This window comes from Amborella trichopoda, chromosome 12 (assembly GCF_054954075.1).
Source record: "Amborella trichopoda isolate Santa Cruz 75 chromosome 12, AtrichopodaSantaCruz75HAP2 v2.0, whole genome shotgun sequence".
Lineage (NCBI taxonomy): Eukaryota > Viridiplantae > Streptophyta > Magnoliopsida > Amborellales > Amborellaceae > Amborella > Amborella trichopoda.
Genome location: NC_142347.1, coordinates 9,972,995 through 9,992,641, shown reverse-complemented (window position 1 = coordinate 9,992,641; position 19,647 = coordinate 9,972,995). Strand labels below are relative to the sequence as shown.

Here is a 19,647-nt window from a genome sequence, read left to right as displayed (position 1 = left end):
GTTTCATCCTTATATAAACCTTTTGTTTTTAAATGCATAAAGAGTACAAAGTAAATTTTTTTATTAAAATTAATCTATGAATTGAAAATGTTACATCCCCCAAATTTAGGCATCTAAAATTAATTCCAGGTGAGATTCTACCCGAGTGAGTAAATACGCATTCTACTCCCGAGGGAGTACTATATCTTTTGGCTATGTTTAGGGCTCCGGTGTCCCTTAGGCCTGCGTAGAGGGAGCAGAGGGGGATTCCATTTTTAAGAGGAGATGCGCGGAGGAATGCAAAAATGAAATGATGTGGTTTGGAAGAAGAAGGGTGGGTCCTCCATTCCCCCACCATTGCCTCTTCCCAAGCCAACACCGCGTGCTCCCTCCCACTTCATGTCCCCCTCCTCTCTCTCTCTCTCTCTTATTTTTTTAAGATGTTACCTGCATTAGCCTCTGCAACCCCACAAGCTCTGTGATCCCTTATCCATACGATCAACATGTGATCCACCTTCATAACCCAACAACAACTTCTCTCTCTCTCTCTCTCTCTAACTCAACAACAACATCTCTGTCTTTCTCTCTCTTGATTTGTATCATGGTTTTGGGCTTGTCAGTACATGCAGGACATGGGACGTATTTTATATCAGAACCCCAAGAAGAATGCAGAAATGGGTATCCCTCGAAACTCAATAACCATTTTCGCTCTCTTCTTTTTTAATATGTGGGTTGTAATTACAGTAGAGAATCATGTTGCCTTTGATAAGTAGGAAAGCCCTTTTTCTAAGTATTTTATTGTGATTATAAACTACTGTGAGACTGGATCAAAGTTTTGGCTTCCTCTGTCTAAGGGGACAGCTGGTTTGCGGTGTCATAGAGATTTTTTTATTCATTCTTCTTCTCTTTTTGTGTGGGGGAATGGGGTTACAGTAATCATGGGTACTTGTGATCCTTCTGCAAAAAACAGGTGGTTGAGAATTTTGAGTCTTGGGTGGGATACAAACACCCCTTTTGGTCTGGTTCTTCTGGTTTCATTGAACTGTGCAAATTGCCAGAGCTTGCTTCAGTATTATCAGTCAATGGATTATAATTGTGGGGAGAGGGGTCTTGAATAGCTTAAAATCCATCTGTTCTTTGTGCTGTTTTGTCTATCTGATGTTTCAAATGCGCGGTTTTGTTTATCTGTAGTTTCAAATGGAAAGAGACGAGAAGAATCCATGAAACGGCTTCGTCTTGCCTATTAAATGACATGGAAATGCCAGCATTATACAGGTAAAGAAACCTTCTTATTCACGGGCTATAAAGCTTGTAGTGTTTTTGTCCTTGTTCAAAATTGGATCATGGAGTTTAGAGAGTTCGGTTTTCCTTTCTTATTTGCACTCAAGAACTTTATCAATTGAATTTCATCATGTTATTAATCGCTGATATTTCTGCTTTGAGCATTCGATGTCAGCCTCTAAATCTCTCACTAAGCCCTAGATGCTCTCTCTTTTCTGTAGACTTCAAATTTTTAACAACTAACTTCAAAAATAGAGATGGAACATTGGTTCTGATAGTAGCAATACACCTGCACAATTTCTTATTTTTTTTTTCTCTTTTCTCTGGACTTTAAATTTTAGACAACTAACTTCATATAAGCAATACTCCTGCATGGTTTTTTTTTTTTTTTTTCATAAATTTAAGTGGGTTTTCTCCAAAAATAAGAAATTTTGGAACTTAATCCCCGATTAAGATTGTTTTCTTCCTTGTTTGTAAGAGAGGCTGAAACACAAGAGCTCTAATTGCATGTCTTACCATTAAGCCACAGGCTTTTTCGACGAACTTCAGAATACTGAGTTTTAACTGCCTTTTAATGGCCAAGTTAGAATTCTAAATTTAATTCCTTTAAAGCATTTGAAGTTTAAGAGTTCTATTTTATGCCTTATGTATATGGATAATAATAGTCTAGCAATATATTATATATCATGTTCTGAATGTGGTTGTTTTGAATGTTAACTAATAATCAGAATTTTATTTACATGTCAAGTTTTACCAATGAATCACTTTTCTTAATGTGGAAAAGGGCTCTTGGCATTTCAATGTGAAAAACAGTTAACTTAATATGTTAAATATTAAATATAAAATTGGGACTAATATGTAGTTCGCATATCCAGTCACGGTCACAAGGATGTAAACATGTACCTATTGCAATGATTGACTCACCATCAATTCTGTGGATGCCACTACACATTCATGGTAATGATGCTCCTGAGTTTTTATCCAAACTCCAAAAAAAAAGTGGTGGTACTGTGCATTTTGCAACTATCAGTATGGAGTGCATCCAATGAAGCCCATGTTATTATTCAAACTTGTATGCACATTAAAATGCATGCTTCTCAATTTTGAGGTTCAAAGTTTCTAAGACTCTGCATTAAGTAAATATTTTGGTAGTTTATTCAGTAAAAACGTATCATTATTTTATGATCCACATGACCACATCAAACATGTAGTCATAGTGTTCATCACTGTCCAATCAAAGGGTTGGATGGTGGGGAGAGAGAGTGGGATCCACTGGAACATGACATGACCAGACGGTGGGTCCCACTCTCTTTGTGTCACCATCCAACCCATTGATAAGATGCTGACCGTCATGACCACATCAAGATCATAGCATACTAGCACCGTAATTGATTTAGATCTTTAGCGTTTTGCCTTCTCCATGTCACACACCTAAGGTTATCTTGTATTCTTCAGGGAGCTTCTGAATAGTATACACCCATGACCCATGTCAACGTGTCATTCTCAGGCAAGCATGAGCCTCGTGCCTTGAGTTACATAAGTTGGTATTTTTTGTGGAGTTTGTTTAGTTTTGAATCTGCAAACTAAAACAAGCCTGACAAGCTAGATATGTCCTGTGAGTAGTAGCTATTAACATTTTCTTGGGGTGATGCCTTCAATTCCCACCAACCTTTAAAGGAAAGATCTTTACATTGAATGAATCTGGATGGGCGAGTGACATCTCTTTTTTCTCTTTGGTATCCATCAAAAGTCAAGATCAAATAGGAACAAAAAAGAAATGGCTTAAGAGAATTAAAAATGAAAAAGTCCTGGCTTGCCTGAAATAGCTCAACAATTGCCCAATTCTGGTGAACCGGTTCCAGAAATGTTTTTACACTCAATAGATATATTTGTGTTTAAGACTCTCTTTAAAAGTTGAGCCTCATCATTAATATAATATTATCCAGGAATATACAGGCTAATCAACATATATCCAGCAAGGAGATAAGTCATTAGTTGAATATATTGTTGGCCTAATAGTATGTGGAATAAACTAAGTCCCTCAGTCGTCTTACATAGTACTGAAAGCAACAGGACAATCAAATAATCATTCAGTTTGTTGTTGGTCTTAACTTTTAAATACAAGGTCTATCATCATCATCAGAGCCTTCTCCCAACTATTTGGGGTATTAACTTTTTAGTACAACGTTTTTACTGCCTAAATCTTCACTGTTGAGAAGCTATCATTGCGTAATGTTTGTGCTCTCCTAAAAGAAAGGAGAAAAGAAGGGAAGTCATGGTACCTGCTATCCACATGAGTATCCAGCCATTGTCATAGATATTAGGTACCTGCTATCCATATGAGTATCCAGCCATTGTTATAGATACTAGGTATCTGCTATCCACATGAGTCTCCAGCCATTGTCATAGATACTAAGTACCAGTTGGATCCAGGAAGGGCACCTTTTGTTAGAAAGCACCCTCGATACTCATAATACAACAAACTGGGGCACACCAAGGGACACTGTTGATTCCTAAAGGACACTAAATAAGGCACCAGCTTAGCTAACACAGCTACTACTGTTAACGAGGCACATCAGATTTCCTTGTAAAAGTTGGATGAGATATTTTCTATGCTCAGGATGATAGATGATGATATAACCTCTTCTTCTCCTAATATATCTTGTTGCTTTCATTCTTTGTAAATATAATGATAGATGATGGTTTCATACTCGATAGTAAATGCTTTTATATGTATGCAATGAAAGGTATTGTACCCTGGAACACATTGGAATTTGGAAATTACCCATACCATTGTCTTAGAAGTGAAGTAGGTCCAAAGTGGAAAAGGGGCTCAGTTAAACAAGTTGGATTAGTTTGAATAAATTATGAAATGAAAATGTATTGTATTAACAATACAGTTGACAGTATAAAAAAAAATGTATTTAAGAATAGATTTGAGGTTTACCCACAAGTTCAATCTGATTCATCCTCTACTTTTTTTTTCAATTGCCTACTTTTTTATTGAACTAGACAGGTTTTGGGTATGTTCCCAGTTCAGCAAGCTCAAACCCATGTTCCAATTCAGTTTTCACAAAAATATCCCATGTGCCCAATAGGTACATGGAAGATCAAAGAGAAATAAATGCGTGTAAATATAGTTACCATTCTATCTTTTCAATGTATCTTAACACTCTGATTGCAAAGTCCAAGGACTAAGGATGACTATATGGTAATGAGCCTCATCACAAGATAGTATGAGGTGATAGATCTTTCATCTCACCTTGACGTGGTGGATTTTCAATTTTTTAAGGGTAAATTTTTATTGAAATATTTATTTTTAGGGGTAAGTTTTTATTTTTATTTATTTATTTATTTGTTATCCTGTTGTGGAGAACAAAGAAAATGGCAAACAAATGGAGGAAAAGTATTGTGGTACCTATTTACAAGTACGAAAGTGAGGTACAAAATTGTGCGAGCTAGCGAGGGATCAAGCTTATGAGCCATACTATGAAGCTCTGTAAGAGAGTGATTGAGCAATGAATATGGCATGAAATGAGTGTATCTGAAAACCAATTTGGTTTTACGTCAAGAAGGTCAACAACTGAGGCTATTTTCTTACTTAGGCAACTGATTGAGAAGTTTAGGGCAAATGAAAAAGAACTCTGCATGGTTTTTATTGATCTAGAGAAAGCTTATGATTGAGTACCTTGAGATTTGATTTGACGGGTGTTGGAAAAGAAAGGAGTCTCCAAACACTATATTGATTTGGTGAGAGATATGTACGATGGAGCACTAGTTACTATTCGAACAGCTCGTGGTGAGACGAGTGAGTTTTCAGTGACAATAACTCTACATCAAGGGTCAACATTGAGCCTGTACCTCTTTGTCTTAGTTATGGACGAGTTAACTAGGCACCTACATGATGAGGTACCGTGGTGCATATTGTTCGCAGATGACATAGCTTTGATCGATGAGAGCCGAAACAACGTCAACATAAAGTTAGAGCTTTGGAGGGATGCTCTAGAATCCAAAAATTTTAAAATTAGTCGGACTAAGACAATGTATATGGATTGCAATTTTAGTAATTAGGAGTAGCGGCAAGAAAGTAGTTAAGATCGACGGCCGGCGCATTTTTGATATCTTGGGTTGATAATCCAAGAAAATGGAGAGATTGAGGAAGATATCGCACACAAAATTAGAGTTGGGTGGGCGAAGTGGAAATGTGCAATTGGAATTTTATGTGATCACAAGGGCAAGTTCTATAAGGAAGGCTGTGAGACTAGCTTTGCTCTATGGGGATGAATGTTAGGCGAACAAAACACAATATACTCATAGAATGAGTGTAGCATTGATGAGGATGTTGAGATGGATGAGTGGCAAGACAAGAAGGGATAAAATTTGAAATAAATCTATCAGGAGAATTTAGGTTTGACGCTAAAGGCGACAAGATGAGAGAGAGTAGATTTAGGGGGCTGGCCATGTGTGGTACCGACCAAGTACAACACTTGTTAGGAGATGTGAGTTAGTTCAAGTGGAATGACTTAAAATGGCAAGGGGTGGGCCCAAAAGGACGTGGTTAAAAGTAGTTTAGAAAGATATGGGGATTTATGGCCTCACTGAGGGTATGACCTTTAATAGAGCAGAATGACGGACCAAGATTCGTGTAGCCGACCCCAATTAATTGGGAAAAGGCTATGATGATGATGATGATGATGATTTTACTTTTGTTATTCTATATGCCTCTGCTAATGGAATTGCCAGTGTTTTAAAAAATGGTCTGCCCGGCGCCTAGGCGGCCAGAAAATTTTTTTTGCACGTCTCGACCTAGGCGCCCCTACACGAGCGGTTGTACCTTGGCAGGCGCCCAGGCGGGCTAGGCGAGCACCCAACGCCCAGGGCAGAGGGGCTTTTTATCGTATTTAAGTTCACCCAAAAGGGCAAAGGGGCTCATTTTGAACACCAAGTTTGTATAAAAAAGTTTTGGGGTTTATTTTTGAACCCCATAGTGAAAAAAAAAAGAAACCCTTTAATATATAAGAAAAATCATTTGCACCACAGGGAGCCCGAGGTTCTGGGCGCCCGCTTAGGCGCTGGACGCCAAGTAGGCCGCCTAGCATTTTTTGAATCCTTGGGAATTGCATATCCATCCAAAGAAAGTTCATGTAGCTATGCAGACTTATCATTGAGTTAGGTGCTCATAAATTTTCTTTGAACTCAAGGCGTTTGCAAATGAATGAAATAGAGTAAATAGTTTGCTATCTTCATTTGAGAAAGGTTCATTCCAGTTAACAGGCATCGCTAAACTATCATGCAATGTCTTTGATCCATCCAACCTTCATGTTCATGGCCTTGCAACAACCACCTTGTGGCATATCCTTATTTCAAGTTACGCAAAAATTGACCTCAATATACCATCTGTCTTATCCCTTATGTATGGCAATAATGCCCTGGGCATAGTTATTTAGGGTGTGCAGTTTGGACAGAAACTATATTTTCATACTATGTGAGACCTGAAGATGTGATTTAAGATACGGTGGAGTCGTAGCTTGTGGCAGATACCTATAAGATTTTGTCTGAAATTAGATGAAACTTAATATCAGTACTTTATTAATATGTCCTAAGGTGATGTGTTACCCCTTGGTCCTAGGGACTTTATACCCCCTATTGGCCATATGTACCTTTGGCAGGTCTTTCTAGGAATGCAGTCTTGTCATCCTAAGAGAAAGAAGATAGGTCTAGAGAGTTCCTTTTGCTTTTGCATGCTTTCCTACGTGCTTGATCACCCCATTGTAGGACGTTTTAGCCACATCATGGCTAATGCTTTGTCACCAGCAATGGATGCCATTGACCATTACGCTCTCTTGCAATAGGTTTCAGAACTTTAAATATGCATCTATATTGTGCAATACTACAGCAGGTAGTTGTTATTTTAAAGCTGGTCCTAGTTTGCTCTGATTTTCATAGACGTCGAAATAGCAGCTTCTAAAATATAATATGATGCGAATGTGCTTCTGAAGTTAAATCTTAGTCACCCTGTTAGACCTAGTAACCTTGGCAATTCATGGTCCTCAGCACCTGTTGAGGTATCTAATGCTTTTCATAGCATTGTATGACTCAAACGGATTCAACATGGTGAGTAAAACACCCTTAATTATGATGTGCAACTCATGACATGAGACATGCTAGTTTGATTTTGAGTTTACTATGTGGCAATGGCATTAAAGGCCTTGCCTATGTATTGATTGCATGGCTCAACTAGCATTTCTGTTTCACAGTGTTGCTGCTCTATTTCCTTGATAGAATGTCTTTTTCCTGATTAACTTATTGTGATATTCTATAATATCGAAACCCTAACGGACATCCTAAAAGTTGGTGGTACAGTGACCTTCTCTGGAGAAATGTGGAGTACTGTGCTTTTGGGGAATACTTACTTCATGTTTATTTTCTCCTAATCTCTGGGTTGTTCCTTTCAGTTGCACATAATTTGATAAAGAGACTAGCTATCATATCTTTGTCCATTGCACATTTATACTAAAGCTATGGGACTGGCTGAGACGTGTTTGAATTCCAGTGTCCATTACCAGATCAAGTAGGGAATTCAGCTGGAAAGCCGGTTCATTTAAAAATGGAAGATATATATGGCGTATTTGGATACATGCCCTTATGTGGGAAGTGTTGAAGGAGAGAAATAGGAGAACCTTTAATAGAGGTGGTTGAGGAGGATACTCTCATACATAGAGTAAGGCTGATGGCTGCTGATTGGGCATCTGTAAGATAGGAATTCTCGGGTATCTCTGAGTATGAACTGATGTACAATGTTAAAGTAAGTATGGAGTCGAAAGGGATGGAAACAACGGAGAGCTAGGGGATGGGAACCTACCCAAGAGTGCGGGATTAAGGTCGACTTTTGTGGGAGTTTTTTAGGGAGTCCAGGTCTTGCTGGTGTATGAGGTGTTATTAGGGATTCACAAGGACATGTTCTTGGCTTATTCTCAGGTTCTGTGGGTATTGGTACTGCGAATCAGGCTGAGTTCAAAGCTTTAATTTAAGGCTTGAATCTAGCAGTACAATATAGTAGAAGGATTATCATGGAAGGGGATTCAAAGAATGCAATCTCATGGTGTAAAGTTGAAATGAAGGTAACTTGGCAGTTGAAGATGTTATGGAATGAAGTACAAGACATATGTGAAGAATATGAAGAAACATTTTAAACATTTATACAGGGAGAAAAACAGTATGGCTGATGAATTAGCAAGAGGAGCTACAAGGGAGGATGTGTTCATAAATCAGATAGGTCTAAGAGGAGTATGTTAGCTACAGCTAGTCCAATTGTGTATACAAGTGTATAAATATTTTTTGTTTTTCATGGCTACAATTTTTATAAGTAGCTGCGTGGTTTATTTGTCCTGTACGTGTCCTGTAACTGTAAAATTTGTACATAAATGAAATAAAAGCTGTTGAGATTGACCCAAGAAACAAAAAAAAAAAAGGGATAAGATCTTCTATTAAATCTTCCATTATGTGGTTTGATATTGGGTATTAAGGTTTTGAGTTCAGATCTCTAACTGAAGATTAATAAGTGTACCACCAATTATTTCTACTTGTGAGTTAAATAAAACCATTGATGGGGGAGCTTGGGTTGAGGGCAGCGATCCCCCCTCAAAACTCGCTCCATCAATCCCAAAGCCAGAGGTTGAGTGGAGCTTGCTCTTCCCATTAAGGTAACTCAGTCCCTATTTTATAAGGATCTCGATCCTTAACTAAAAGGGTTCTTGATTGATTTGGAAGAGGATCATGACCTTATTGAAAATAGGGTGATATAATGGTTTGGAGGGATGTCAATATTAAGATTTTTGAATTTTGCCCCCAACATCTTAGATTTTGTCCTATTTTTTGTTTTGTGTCAATTTTCTAGCTATCGACGACCTGTAGACAAATTTAGTTTTTCGTTTTCATAGCAATGGCTTGCATAAGTGGTTGAAACCTGATGAACCGGCTCGGAATCGCTCAAATCGGTTAGGACCTGGGGCCGTCCCTGGTCCTAAATATTCAGGAGAAGGCAATTGGCATGGTTGCCCAAAACAGAGTGGGTCTTATTTAAGTGAATCACCCTGTCTTATTTATCAATATTTTATTGGAGTTTTAGCCTAGAGTTCCCATTATTCATGTGTACATAATGCTAAAATTTGGATTATGCATTCCTCAAATTTTAAAGCACTTCAAAAGAATAAAATAATTTATATATATATATATATATATAGGAAAATGTTTTCATAGGGCTGCAGCCCTACTACAATAAGTTGGGCTGCAACCACCCTCTTAACCGTCCACTAATTAGACAGTCAGGATTCATGGAGGTAATCAAGTACTAACTGAGGCACTAAAGTTATAGGCTGTACAGCCTAGCTTCCACCTTGTCCACACGTAGAAGAATCTCTCTGTACAGCCATAACTGTCATGGCCATAGCTTCCCTTCCTAGCTGAACCATTGTTTTAGGTGCCTTCTCCTGTCTCTTACCCGTTGCACAACACTCTCTCCATCTCCCTGTCTCTCCTCCCTAATTCCTCTCTCCCCCTCTCTCCCTTTTTATCTCTCGCTAACCCCATTCTTCTTCCTTGCTGCTGCAACTCTCTCTCCCTGTCTCTCTCTCTCTCTCTCTCTATCTACCTCCATGCTTCTTCCCATGTTGTTGCAAATTCCTCTCCCTCTCTCCCCCCCCATTCCTCTCGCATCCCACATGCGTCTCTCTCTCTGTCTCTCTCTCTCTAAGGATATTTTTCCCCTATTTTGTTTTAAAATTTTTGATTCATTTGAATCAATGCTTCTAACAAGAGAAACGGTCATGCAATGAGCTCAGAGAAAATTTGGCTTTTGTGGGTTTTAGAGAGAGAAGGTGTGAGAGAAAATTTGATTTTTGTGGGTTTGAGGGAGAGGTGGTGTGAGAAAATTTAGTTTTTGTGGGTTTTAGAGAGAGGGTGTAAGAGAAAATTTGGTTTTAGAGAGAGGGTGTAAGAGAAAATTTGGTTTTTGTAGGTTTGGGTGGGTAGGATTGCTGTGGATTCTCTGTGTGAGAGAGAGAGAGATAGAGAGAGGAATATGGGTTTAGGTGTAGAGAGAGATGGAGTGTGGGTTTAGGTGAGTATGAAATCTGTGGATTCGCTAACGGTTCAAAATGGAGAAGATCAAACTCTAAAGTGCTCTACACCCCTTTGCCTTCGATGCTATGCCTTCTCTATAAAATTCCCCACCTGTTTGGTTCTGGTCCTCCGCCATATTGGAGGGGCCGAGGCGGAGTTGAGGACTGGTCTTTAGAAGAGAGAAAAAGCGAGGAGAAGTAAAAGTGAGTGTCTCTGTATTTGGAGGTTTCCAAGAAATAAATATCTGAAAGAGTGAAAGAGGGAACCTGTCAGTGGAAGCCTCGGTTTCCCAAATTACAAACGATATAAAATCTGCACCGTCCAAGTAAATGGACGGTGCCAATAGCTGCAGCCCAGCTTTAATAAATAGGGCTGCAGCCTTATAGAAACTGCATCTATATATATATATATATATATAGTTCCCCAGCAATTCAATATATACAAAGTACATATATCAAGCTGCTGCCAATCCCACTTCAACACTCTTAGATGATCCCAATTTAGGGAGCTTCAGCCCTGGTTTGATCCCGAGCTCCCACTTCCATGCCAGGTCCCACAAATCTCCCCCTCCCAACAACTATGAATAAAACATTTTAGTTTGTAACTGCATGGTAACATTAAGAACATTCTATCATGGGTATTGCTGAATTGTATATGCAATTCAGCTGTTGAATAATCCTATTCATGAATGTTTTTGTTGAATGCGTTATTCATGCATGTTTTTGCCAAATGCTTATAAGGCATTCGTCAAAAATATTTATTAGCAATCTATTGGCATTTTGAGATAAAAATATATTCTGTGACATTTCCTCAGGGATTGGAAAGAAGATGCAATAATTAATGAACTTCTCTTCAGTTCCTTAGGTGAAGCTTGATCTAATAGTGTACTGCAGGTCAAATGTGTGAAGTTTCCTGAATCTTCTTGGAGTGCCTCAAAGGCTAAATACAGAAGAGGGGCTAGTCAACATCAGCATAAAATGGAGAGGTTCCTAGAAAATTACAATAAAGAAAACCTGAAGAAGGCTATGCTGAAGCATGAAGAAATATTTAAAGAGCAGGTAGAAATTGAACCGGTCCCAGATAGCCCTTGTTTTCCAATTTCTATTAATGCTTGAATTAATTCCGGATAGAAGCAGCCATTTCAAGGCTTCTCGTCTTTTTTGTGTATGCATGATTCTGAAATATTATTGCTCTAAAGGCTTTCTTATATTAGAACTTAAAATTGGGGAATAGTAAGTCATCTAAAAATTGAAAATTTGAATGATCCAGGTGAGCGAGCTTCACCGGTTGTATCGAGTTCAGAAGCTGCTAATGGATGACCTGAGAAGTAAAAGTTTTCAGCATCAGCCTTCTACAGACACGTCTGCTTTTATTTTATCAGGAGTTAGTTCCACAAAAACCCATGGGCAATGTTTTTGGAGGACCAAATTTGAGAATGACCAAAATTTGAATACAACAAACCATCATTCCAATGATGTTCATACTTTGCAGAGGAAATTTGATCTCGAGTCACCTGCTGATGAGGACATGGGGGAAGCATTGCTACGCATTGAAAGTGAGAATGATATTGAGCTAACCTTGAGCATTGGATTCAGAAAGGAGAAGAAAGAAGTTCACAATAGACTACCCTCTTCAGCTAAAGATAGATCCAGCAACATGATGGATGGTCGTCAAGGGAATAATTTTGGAGAAAAGTTAATGGATCATCATTTATGGGGAGCTGGTCTGAGGCATGAAATGGGTGAGACCTGCAAAAGTGAGCGGAAAGCTTTCAATCCCGAAGAAAGGCATAGACAAGATGTAATAAAGCAGCACCCACCTTGGCTTTTTCAAGTAAAATGACCCAAACTTGAAGTGGGTATCAATTCTACTGTCTATTGAAGTTGTGCATCTCCTAAAGTGATCAAGTGGGTCAGGCTATTTTTCGTTCTCTGATCCATTGGTGTTTCTGATTTACAAAATGCCCTGTAGTTCATGAATGACTTGTATTACAATCATATATTGGGGTAACTCTGAACAGATCTATAGAGTTAAAGCTGTACAGAGGATGTATCAAATTTATGATAGTGAAATTTGATTGAGGCAGTGATTGCATGCTTCATGATTCCAAACTTCGTGCAGCAATAAAATCAAGGAATGAAGCTGTATGTTCAACTGAATTTTTTAAGGAAGAGGAAGTTGCTTAAAGAGGTTTTCAGGTTTCATTTATACATGGTCCTTTATCCATTTCTTGATAACTAACAATTGGTTAAAATAAGATGCAATTCTTTCAGTATATGGCATATTGGAACATCTTTTTCCCCCAAATATTGAACATCTCTGGATCACTGCCAGACCCTAGTACTAGGACATCACTATCAGTCCTCTAAATGGAGTACAAAGATTCCTTTAATAATAGCACCACATGGTAGATGATATCAGAGGCTTCTAAATCCTTCAAAATGAAAGACAAAGAAGATTCTACAAAAACCTTTACGTCTCTCAAGTGGCAGTTTCTTGTCAGAAACCCTATAGAAAAAGCAGGTGGTCCTATATTAAGCATGTGTGGTACTGTACTTATGTAAGGGGAGTGGGAAACTTACTTTGATTGATGTGACATTATATTATTTTGGTATTTGGTACGTGCTTGTGACTACTAGTACAAATGGCGTATTTCAATGTTCGTAGTAAGCTGTTAAGAAAATATCAAGAGAATTTTGAGTTTGTTTGAAGAGGCTTTTTTTCTGAGAATGTGTTCACTTGTATTGATTAATAAAAATATTTTACAAAAATGAGGTGACCAATTAGAAAGGGCACCCTATACAATAGCCCTGATGGGGCCAAGAAATGCCTTACAGCAAGGCAGAAAAATATACCGCAACTAGGAGATTTGGGGTTGAAACGCTCAAAATTTTCCTAGGTTCCCAAGTTGGGATTAGAGTGGGGCTCCCTCCCTAGTAAAAATGTTGGCTGCAGTCTTGGCTTCCCTAAGGATGTGGTTCCACGAAACTCAAAAATTCCTGCAAATATGCGATATCTCGTCAAATATGTGGTCGAGTCTCCATGAGCAGGATGTAGAGTTGGAGGCCCAAGCTATGACATTTTTACAATCCCCTTCCACCATCAGCTCAAAACTCCATTAGGGGTTAAGCTTGTGAACGCCATCTAGAAGGGCAAGAGCCTCAACAAGAGTTGAGTCGGCTGTGCCAATTGAACGAGATGATCGATTAAAAAAATTATGGTATATAGAGCAAGGATTCAGTCAACCATACAAGGAATTGTAAAACTCAGTGGGGCTACTAAAGTTCCCTAAACAATTTAGTGAATTTCTAGCAACACCATTGCTTAATTAGTTTTTACAACACTAAACTACATAAGTAACATACTTTTTGCATGTCTGATGCTGGCTTTCTGATTGTGCTGTTCATGTTCTTCATTTATTACAACTCAATATTTTCCCAGAAATATGTTTGGGGGAGTTCTTTTTTCATTACATCCATTACATAGGAACTACATATTCCCACTAAGCATTCGATAAGAAAATGACAGGACAAACCTCCTGAAAATCAACAAAATACATCAATACAGGAGAACCAGAAAGCATAGAAACCCATTTCTCTACAACAGACAGACTGAAACTCTTGGGGGCATTGAAGTGACTCACTACAACACAAGGAAAACTAAAATAATTTACAGGAGTATCTACTTGGACGAACAAGTGAATACAAAACCACAACAGACCTCAAACTAGAGCAGCTCAATTCTAGAAAGGACCATAACTGTTAACTGTAATAGTCTTGGACAAGACGTGAGCTTAGATTAGCTCATTGGGACCATACATAGAAGCCCAAGCATAATGATTCATGAGATGGAATGCCTTCTATCTTTGTTGGGCTTCATTTGAGCCTTCCTAGGAGAAGGCCCATCGGCACGAACGAAGGGATACAGCTTACCCAACTTCTTTGACATAGAGTTTAGTAATGATTTTTTTGGCAATGGAGGCTTGTTGGCTCGGTTTGGAGGCTTTTCAAGCTTTTCAAGCTCTTTAAGCCGCATCCTCAGCTTCACCATCTCTAATTTCAAATCTTCGTTTTCTCTCCTCAGCAACAACAGCTCATTATGTGGGGAAAGATCTTTGGAGTGTGCATTTGCTTTGTGAGATTGAGAAAGCCATTCTTCTTTTTCCGTGAGATTACCATTCATTGCATCGCGTAGGCTTTGTTGCTCATAGTAGAGAACCTGAACAACAGTCTGAACAGGGAGCCTATCATTCTGAGCTGCATGGGCGCAGGCTTCTCGCGAGAGCTTTTGGCAATCCATAAGACTGCAAACTTTCTTTCTCTCTATCTCAATCAAACTAGCATGCGCCTATAGTTTTTAATTTTTTGTATAGAAATTGTTAGAACAAACCAATATTGAGAAAGAAATCCTAACATCAGAAGCTATGTTGGCCTGTCAAGTGTTCTTATCAACCCAGAAAAATGTTGATAGAATAATTCTGACAAAAATATATGTACATAAAATCAAAGAATTATCTTTTAAATAGGCAATAGAAATTACAAAATATCATAAATGATGCAATTATCTGTGACTAATCCTATTAGGTATCGTATCCAACTGCAAGAGGCCCAGGGCCTATCCTTTTATAAGTTATCTCACATAAACGGTGAGCAAGAAGGTCCTGTCTTAAAGATAATCGTATCATATCCAAGTGCAAGAGCAGGGCATATCCTTTTATAAGTTTATCTCACAAGAAAATTGAGCAAGAAGGTCCTGTCTTAAAGACATTCATTTCAATATAAAACAAAAGTTCTATCTGTATCACAATGCTACTAGTTGTTTTAAATTTTTTTAATTAATTTTCCAAGGACTATTCAGTATTATTAATAAAGAAATGCAATACTTGTGTCAAATTTCTAAGATAAAAATTCAGAACGAAAAAATAGAGAGAAGGTTGAATATGATGAGATCAACAGGGGAAACCACCACAGCAAAGACGTTCAAACAATTATCAGGTATAATCTCACGAGAGTGGAAGATGCACCTTTAAATAGATATCTATTGCTCTATAGATGCCATCCTCATTAGCCTTGGATTGCTCAGGAATCAATTCGACAAGCCCAATGAACTTAGAGACACTCAAGTTGGGGTCTGATGCTATTTCAGCAAGATAGTTCTCATAAAGCCTTCCTACCCTCTCCAAATCACTAGTCAGAGGAGGGACATAATCATCATCTGTATTGTAACCCAGCCGGTTCTCTAACTGAGTTCCCTCTTCTTCTTTCTCTAAGTAAGTTACCAAGATCCTTTGAACCGTATCGACATCAAACATGGTGTCACCAGAGAAGGAGTATGAAGGGATCAAGAGATCGTCCAAGACAGCTTGGTCAAGTTGAATACCCATTCTTCTCTCCAGATCAAGCCTACAAGCAACTGTAGTGTCAAGATATATGGCTGCTCGAAGAAGCATTGACAAGAAGCTCACGGACATGGCATTTCTCTCTCCAGGGAGAAGGCTTACTATTGTCTCCAACATGACTCGCTTGTCATGCTCCTGTTTGGGCTCAATTTTCTTCCTTCCTCTGCCAAAAATTTCCTGCAATTTTGTGTTGTTATTAGCTACCTAGGGATTTGAAATTCACAAAATCTTTCACGATTTCTCTTGTTATTTGCTGGGTAATTGGATACGGGAAAATAATTCTTATGTCGACCTGTCGAGAAGAAAAAGGGAGAGAAGTTACAAGCATGATCATCCTCTACCTAAAAAACCCAAACTAATGGATAAGAAAGAGGTTAAGCCAGGTGAGCCAGAATCATACTCCAACTAGGCCAAGCTGAAGAATTAATTAGGAGATGCATTATGATATGTACTTGGAAGCACATAGCTAGACTAAAGAATGTTTGTAACTTCCTGGCATAGATGAAGAGCAGCCAGCCAGCGAAGAACTGAACTTGCAATGCTGCCTAATCCTCCATGAGGTAGGACATGAGAGAAAACAGACAGGATTCTCAAAGATAAGAGAGAAGCCGCATAATCAAGCCACAAGCATCGGGTAAAAATGCCATAACCTCCTCTGACAAAACCAACGTATATTTCTGGAGAAGATAAGAAGACAGAAGCCCATCCCATTTTAGAGATAAGGACAAAGAGGTAATCGGGATCAAGCACCTTTACATTACTATTCCTCAAAAAACATTCTAGGCTTGGACCACAACGGCTAATGTGTGTGTGTGTGTGTGTGAGAGAGAGAGAGAGAGAGAGAGAGAGAGAGTCGGAATTCAGTACCATGATCTTACCAATCCTCGAAGGGACTTCTGAGCATAGAGCATCAGGATTGGCCCAAGTGCATACTCTTTGAGACCTCTGGCCTTCAACGCAATAAGAACTCGTTGAAAGATATCAATCCTCAAAACTGTTAAGTCATCAGCCCACCAATCCACAATCGCCTTAGGGTGAGAAACCGAAGAGCTCCCACTGCTCTCTTGACTATCAGTCCTACTTGAACCGCTAAATTGGCTCTCTTTAAAAGTAAGATAAGCAACTGCATCTATGCACCTGCTCACTAGCTTAACCTTTTCAGCCATGGGGAGAAGAGACTCTGATCTGTGGAGTACAGTTATAGCGCCTGATAAACTCTTAAGGGCCACTTCAGTGACATAAGCTTCGGTTCTATTTACTAAGTTCCCCGTTGTATAATCCTCAGTCATTTCCAGATACTCTGCCACACATCGAAGCATGGCTACATTCTCTGTGCTTATCTCGAAGTTTATACCATAACAGAACTTTGCAGCAAGCTCAAAAGCCTCGGCTCCTCCAGGAATATCTGGGATCTCAATCATGGATAGGTCAGCATCGTTGGCTTCTGAGACCAGCTTCCTCATGTACCCACATTTTGAGACCAGAGGGAACTATGTTTGGCCATGAACAAAGAAGCTTCAATTAGTCATTCCTTGCATGGTTGGGGAGGGGAGGGGAGGGGAGGGGAGGGGAGGGAAGGGAAGGGGGGAGGGGGGGCTCAGAAAGAGCTCTTCCACTTTCATTTAAATTCAAAAAGAAAAATTTTGGGCATGTGCAATAGGTATGAATGTGTATTTATATAAGATTTTCGAAATCTGAGTCACCTAGGCGTCGCCCAGTTGATCTAATGCGGAACAAGTTAAAAACACATCAAGAGCAAGAGGGAAACAGAGAAATCAAAATCAAAATATAGAAAGAGGAGGTTTGTGTGTTTGTTGGTGAATTAGAGATTGGGTGCAAGATAAGTTCGGGGTTTCTATGTTCTGTTGTTGAGGAAGTCATTGATAGAGGAGGATTCAGTTACCTTGTGCAAGGAGAAGGTGGCCCCTCCTGCCTGAACTGTGACATCGCTCGGAATCTCTTGAGAGAAAATCCTGTTCCATGATTTGAAGAAACAACCCGAGAAATCAGAATTTTAATATGAGTGCATATGTAACCACCACATATGCATTCATGATGGAGAATCCAGTTTCATTCCATCAAAACAGAGTATGATCAAGAGAGGAAACCATGTCCAACACAGCAAACAACCCACCAAATGCACAAAGTTGACAGAGAAGTCCAGTTTCACCCCATAAATGAGAAAAAAGAATTATATGAATACGAAAGAAAGGGAGAGTGCCACTCCATGAAAAAGTAAATCATCGGAGAGAACAGAAAATCCTTGTTTCACCCATGAAATAAACAAAGTCATCATATAACACCTTTACTAAACAAATTAGGAGATCCAGTAGAAGCCATTAAAAACGACAATCAGTTTTCATTTGTAAGGAAGCGAATTATATAACCACTCCCATGAACAAAGAGACAGAGTACCATTCACTGGTGCGCTTCATTGCCGAGGAAAGGAGCTGCTTCTTCTTAGTGGACATTATTAAAGGAGAGGGAGAGGAGTCCTCCACCATTGCTAGGAGTGAAGGAAGCTTATCCTTTTGTTTATCTGGAGGTCCCCATCAGAGAAGATGGTTGAGAGATTGGCTGCAAGACTTGGAGAGATGGAATGAGAGAGGTTGAATGAGAAGAGATGGTTCTCATTCTTTTTACTTATGGGGTCTAGGATGAGGCCAAAGGAGAGAGAGAAGGGGTGTGGAAGAATTTGAGAAAAAATGTAAATTTCTACTAGATGAAGGCAATTGTTGCAGGGGCCTTGGACTCTATTATGGGAGCAGTTACATAAATGCCCAACTCTCTCTCTCTCACACACTTGCAAGTTGGAAGGACATAGTGGTCCTATTTTGAATATAGAGGGACACCCTTAGAAAAGTTTCTGTGTCATACCGAGAAAAATTTGTATGGGAAAAATTCTACCCGCCACTCATTGTATTACAAATATATCCTTATTCTCTGGGTTATTACAATTCTAACCTCAACCGTAAAAATGACCGGTCTATATAGGGTCTAGAAATGGAAGTTTGTACTTATATGCAACCTTATATGGACTAAGTAAGTTGCACTTCAAAAATCCAGTAAAAAAGAGTGTCTTAAAGTTCAAAAATCTACTAATTGATCATCTCGACCTTCACATGTATAAATATAAAGAAAAAAAAGAATCCCCAAGTCTAAAAATAATGCATCTTGTGATAAGTTATCTGGACCTCCTATTTCATAATTTTTAAGAATTAACAGATCTACTTGATTTATATGTTTTTTGGATTTTCAATTTTATAAGCAAGATCAAATACAAATTTTGAAGCCCTCATAAAGTTTTTAACACAAACTAAATCTATAGACAAGATTTAGAAACATGTCTTACTTCTAGAGTATGTAAACCTTACCCTTTAGAAATATTCACCTGTTTTAGTGCTGTATATATTGGGGCAAAATATATTTTTCCAAGGGAATGAATAATAATAGCGAACAATGTCCACTGCACTTAGTAAATAGGTCATGAAAATGACCCAGGGGAATGACCCATTGGAATTTAGCGCCTTTGTAGTACACTGAATTATACTGCATGCTTATCCTAAAGTTACAATAGAATACAAAAGGAAAATAAAATGATTGCTTCTTTTTGTTTTTGGCTTTTTGCTAACATGTCACCACTAATATTGGAGATTTAGTTACTAAAATATTTGTATTCAACCTCATGAGCTCACGATTTGAGTACAAGGGAAATTCATCAAAATAAAGGAAAAAGTTTATATAGAACCGAAGCTCTAAACAATCAAATTAAAGCCCACCTCAAAAAGTTTATTAGGAAAAAAATGGATTTAAAAAAATTTATGTCCTCATTACATTATTAGGATTGGCTTTTGAGATGTGATTGTAGT

General features: G+C 38.6%; 2 protein-coding genes across 3 annotated transcripts; one reads left to right on the top strand and one right to left on the bottom strand.

Moving 5' to 3' along the window:
• Nucleotides 1-256: 256 nt before the first annotated feature.
• Nucleotides 257-12,491, top strand: LOC18431794 (glycosyltransferase-like protein). The gene is made up of 4 exons (XM_006841897.4): nucleotides 257-657; nucleotides 1,171-1,254; nucleotides 11,274-11,438; nucleotides 11,650-12,491. Exons 3-4 carry the CDS (start codon nucleotides 11,358-11,360, stop codon nucleotides 12,220-12,222), a joined length of 654 nt encoding a protein of 217 aa, XP_006841960.1. The 5' UTR covers nucleotides 257-657; nucleotides 1,171-1,254; nucleotides 11,274-11,357; the 3' UTR covers nucleotides 12,223-12,491.
• A 1,321-nt stretch (nucleotides 12,492-13,812) lies between these two features.
• Nucleotides 13,813-18,474, bottom strand: LOC18431793 (BTB/POZ domain-containing protein SR1IP1). 2 transcript variants are annotated; one of them, XM_006841896.4, is made up of 5 exons: nucleotides 18,194-18,474; nucleotides 17,682-17,751; nucleotides 16,657-17,268; nucleotides 15,404-15,955; nucleotides 13,813-14,727 (listed from the first exon to the last, which is right to left on the bottom strand). In XM_006841896.4, the coding sequence occupies exons 1-5, from the start codon at nucleotides 18,280-18,282 to the stop codon at nucleotides 14,221-14,223; spliced, it is 1,830 nt and encodes a 609-aa protein (XP_006841959.1). In that variant the 5' UTR covers nucleotides 18,283-18,474; the 3' UTR covers nucleotides 13,813-14,220. The 2 variants fall into 2 exon arrangements, with proteins under 2 accessions (XP_006841959.1, XP_088708994.1); XM_088852868.1 differs by having other exon boundaries at nucleotides 13,813-14,610.
• Nucleotides 18,475-19,647: the final 1,173 nt, after the last annotated feature.

Bases quoted from the DNA above. Each gene is read 5' to 3' on its own strand.
- LOC18431793 (XM_006841896.4), bottom strand. From the start codon at position 18,282: ATGGTGGAGGACTCCTCTCCCTCTCCTTTAATAATGTCCACTAAGAAG. The intron at 17,752-18,193 runs GTACTCTGTCTC...ATCATGGAACAG, and splicing joins ATGAAGCGCACCAGTGAATG to GATTTTCTCTCAAGAGATTC. The intron at 15,956-16,656 runs GTAAGATCATGG...ACAAAATTGCAG, and splicing joins AGAAGTCCCTTCGAGGATTG to GAAATTTTTGGCAGAGGAAG.
- LOC18431794 (XM_006841897.4), top strand. From the start codon at position 11,358: ATGGAGAGGTTCCTAGAAAATTACAATAAAGAAAACCTGAAGAAGGCT. The intron at 11,439-11,649 runs GTAGAAATTGAA...TGAATGATCCAG, and splicing joins AAGAAATATTTAAAGAGCAG to GTGAGCGAGCTTCACCGGTT.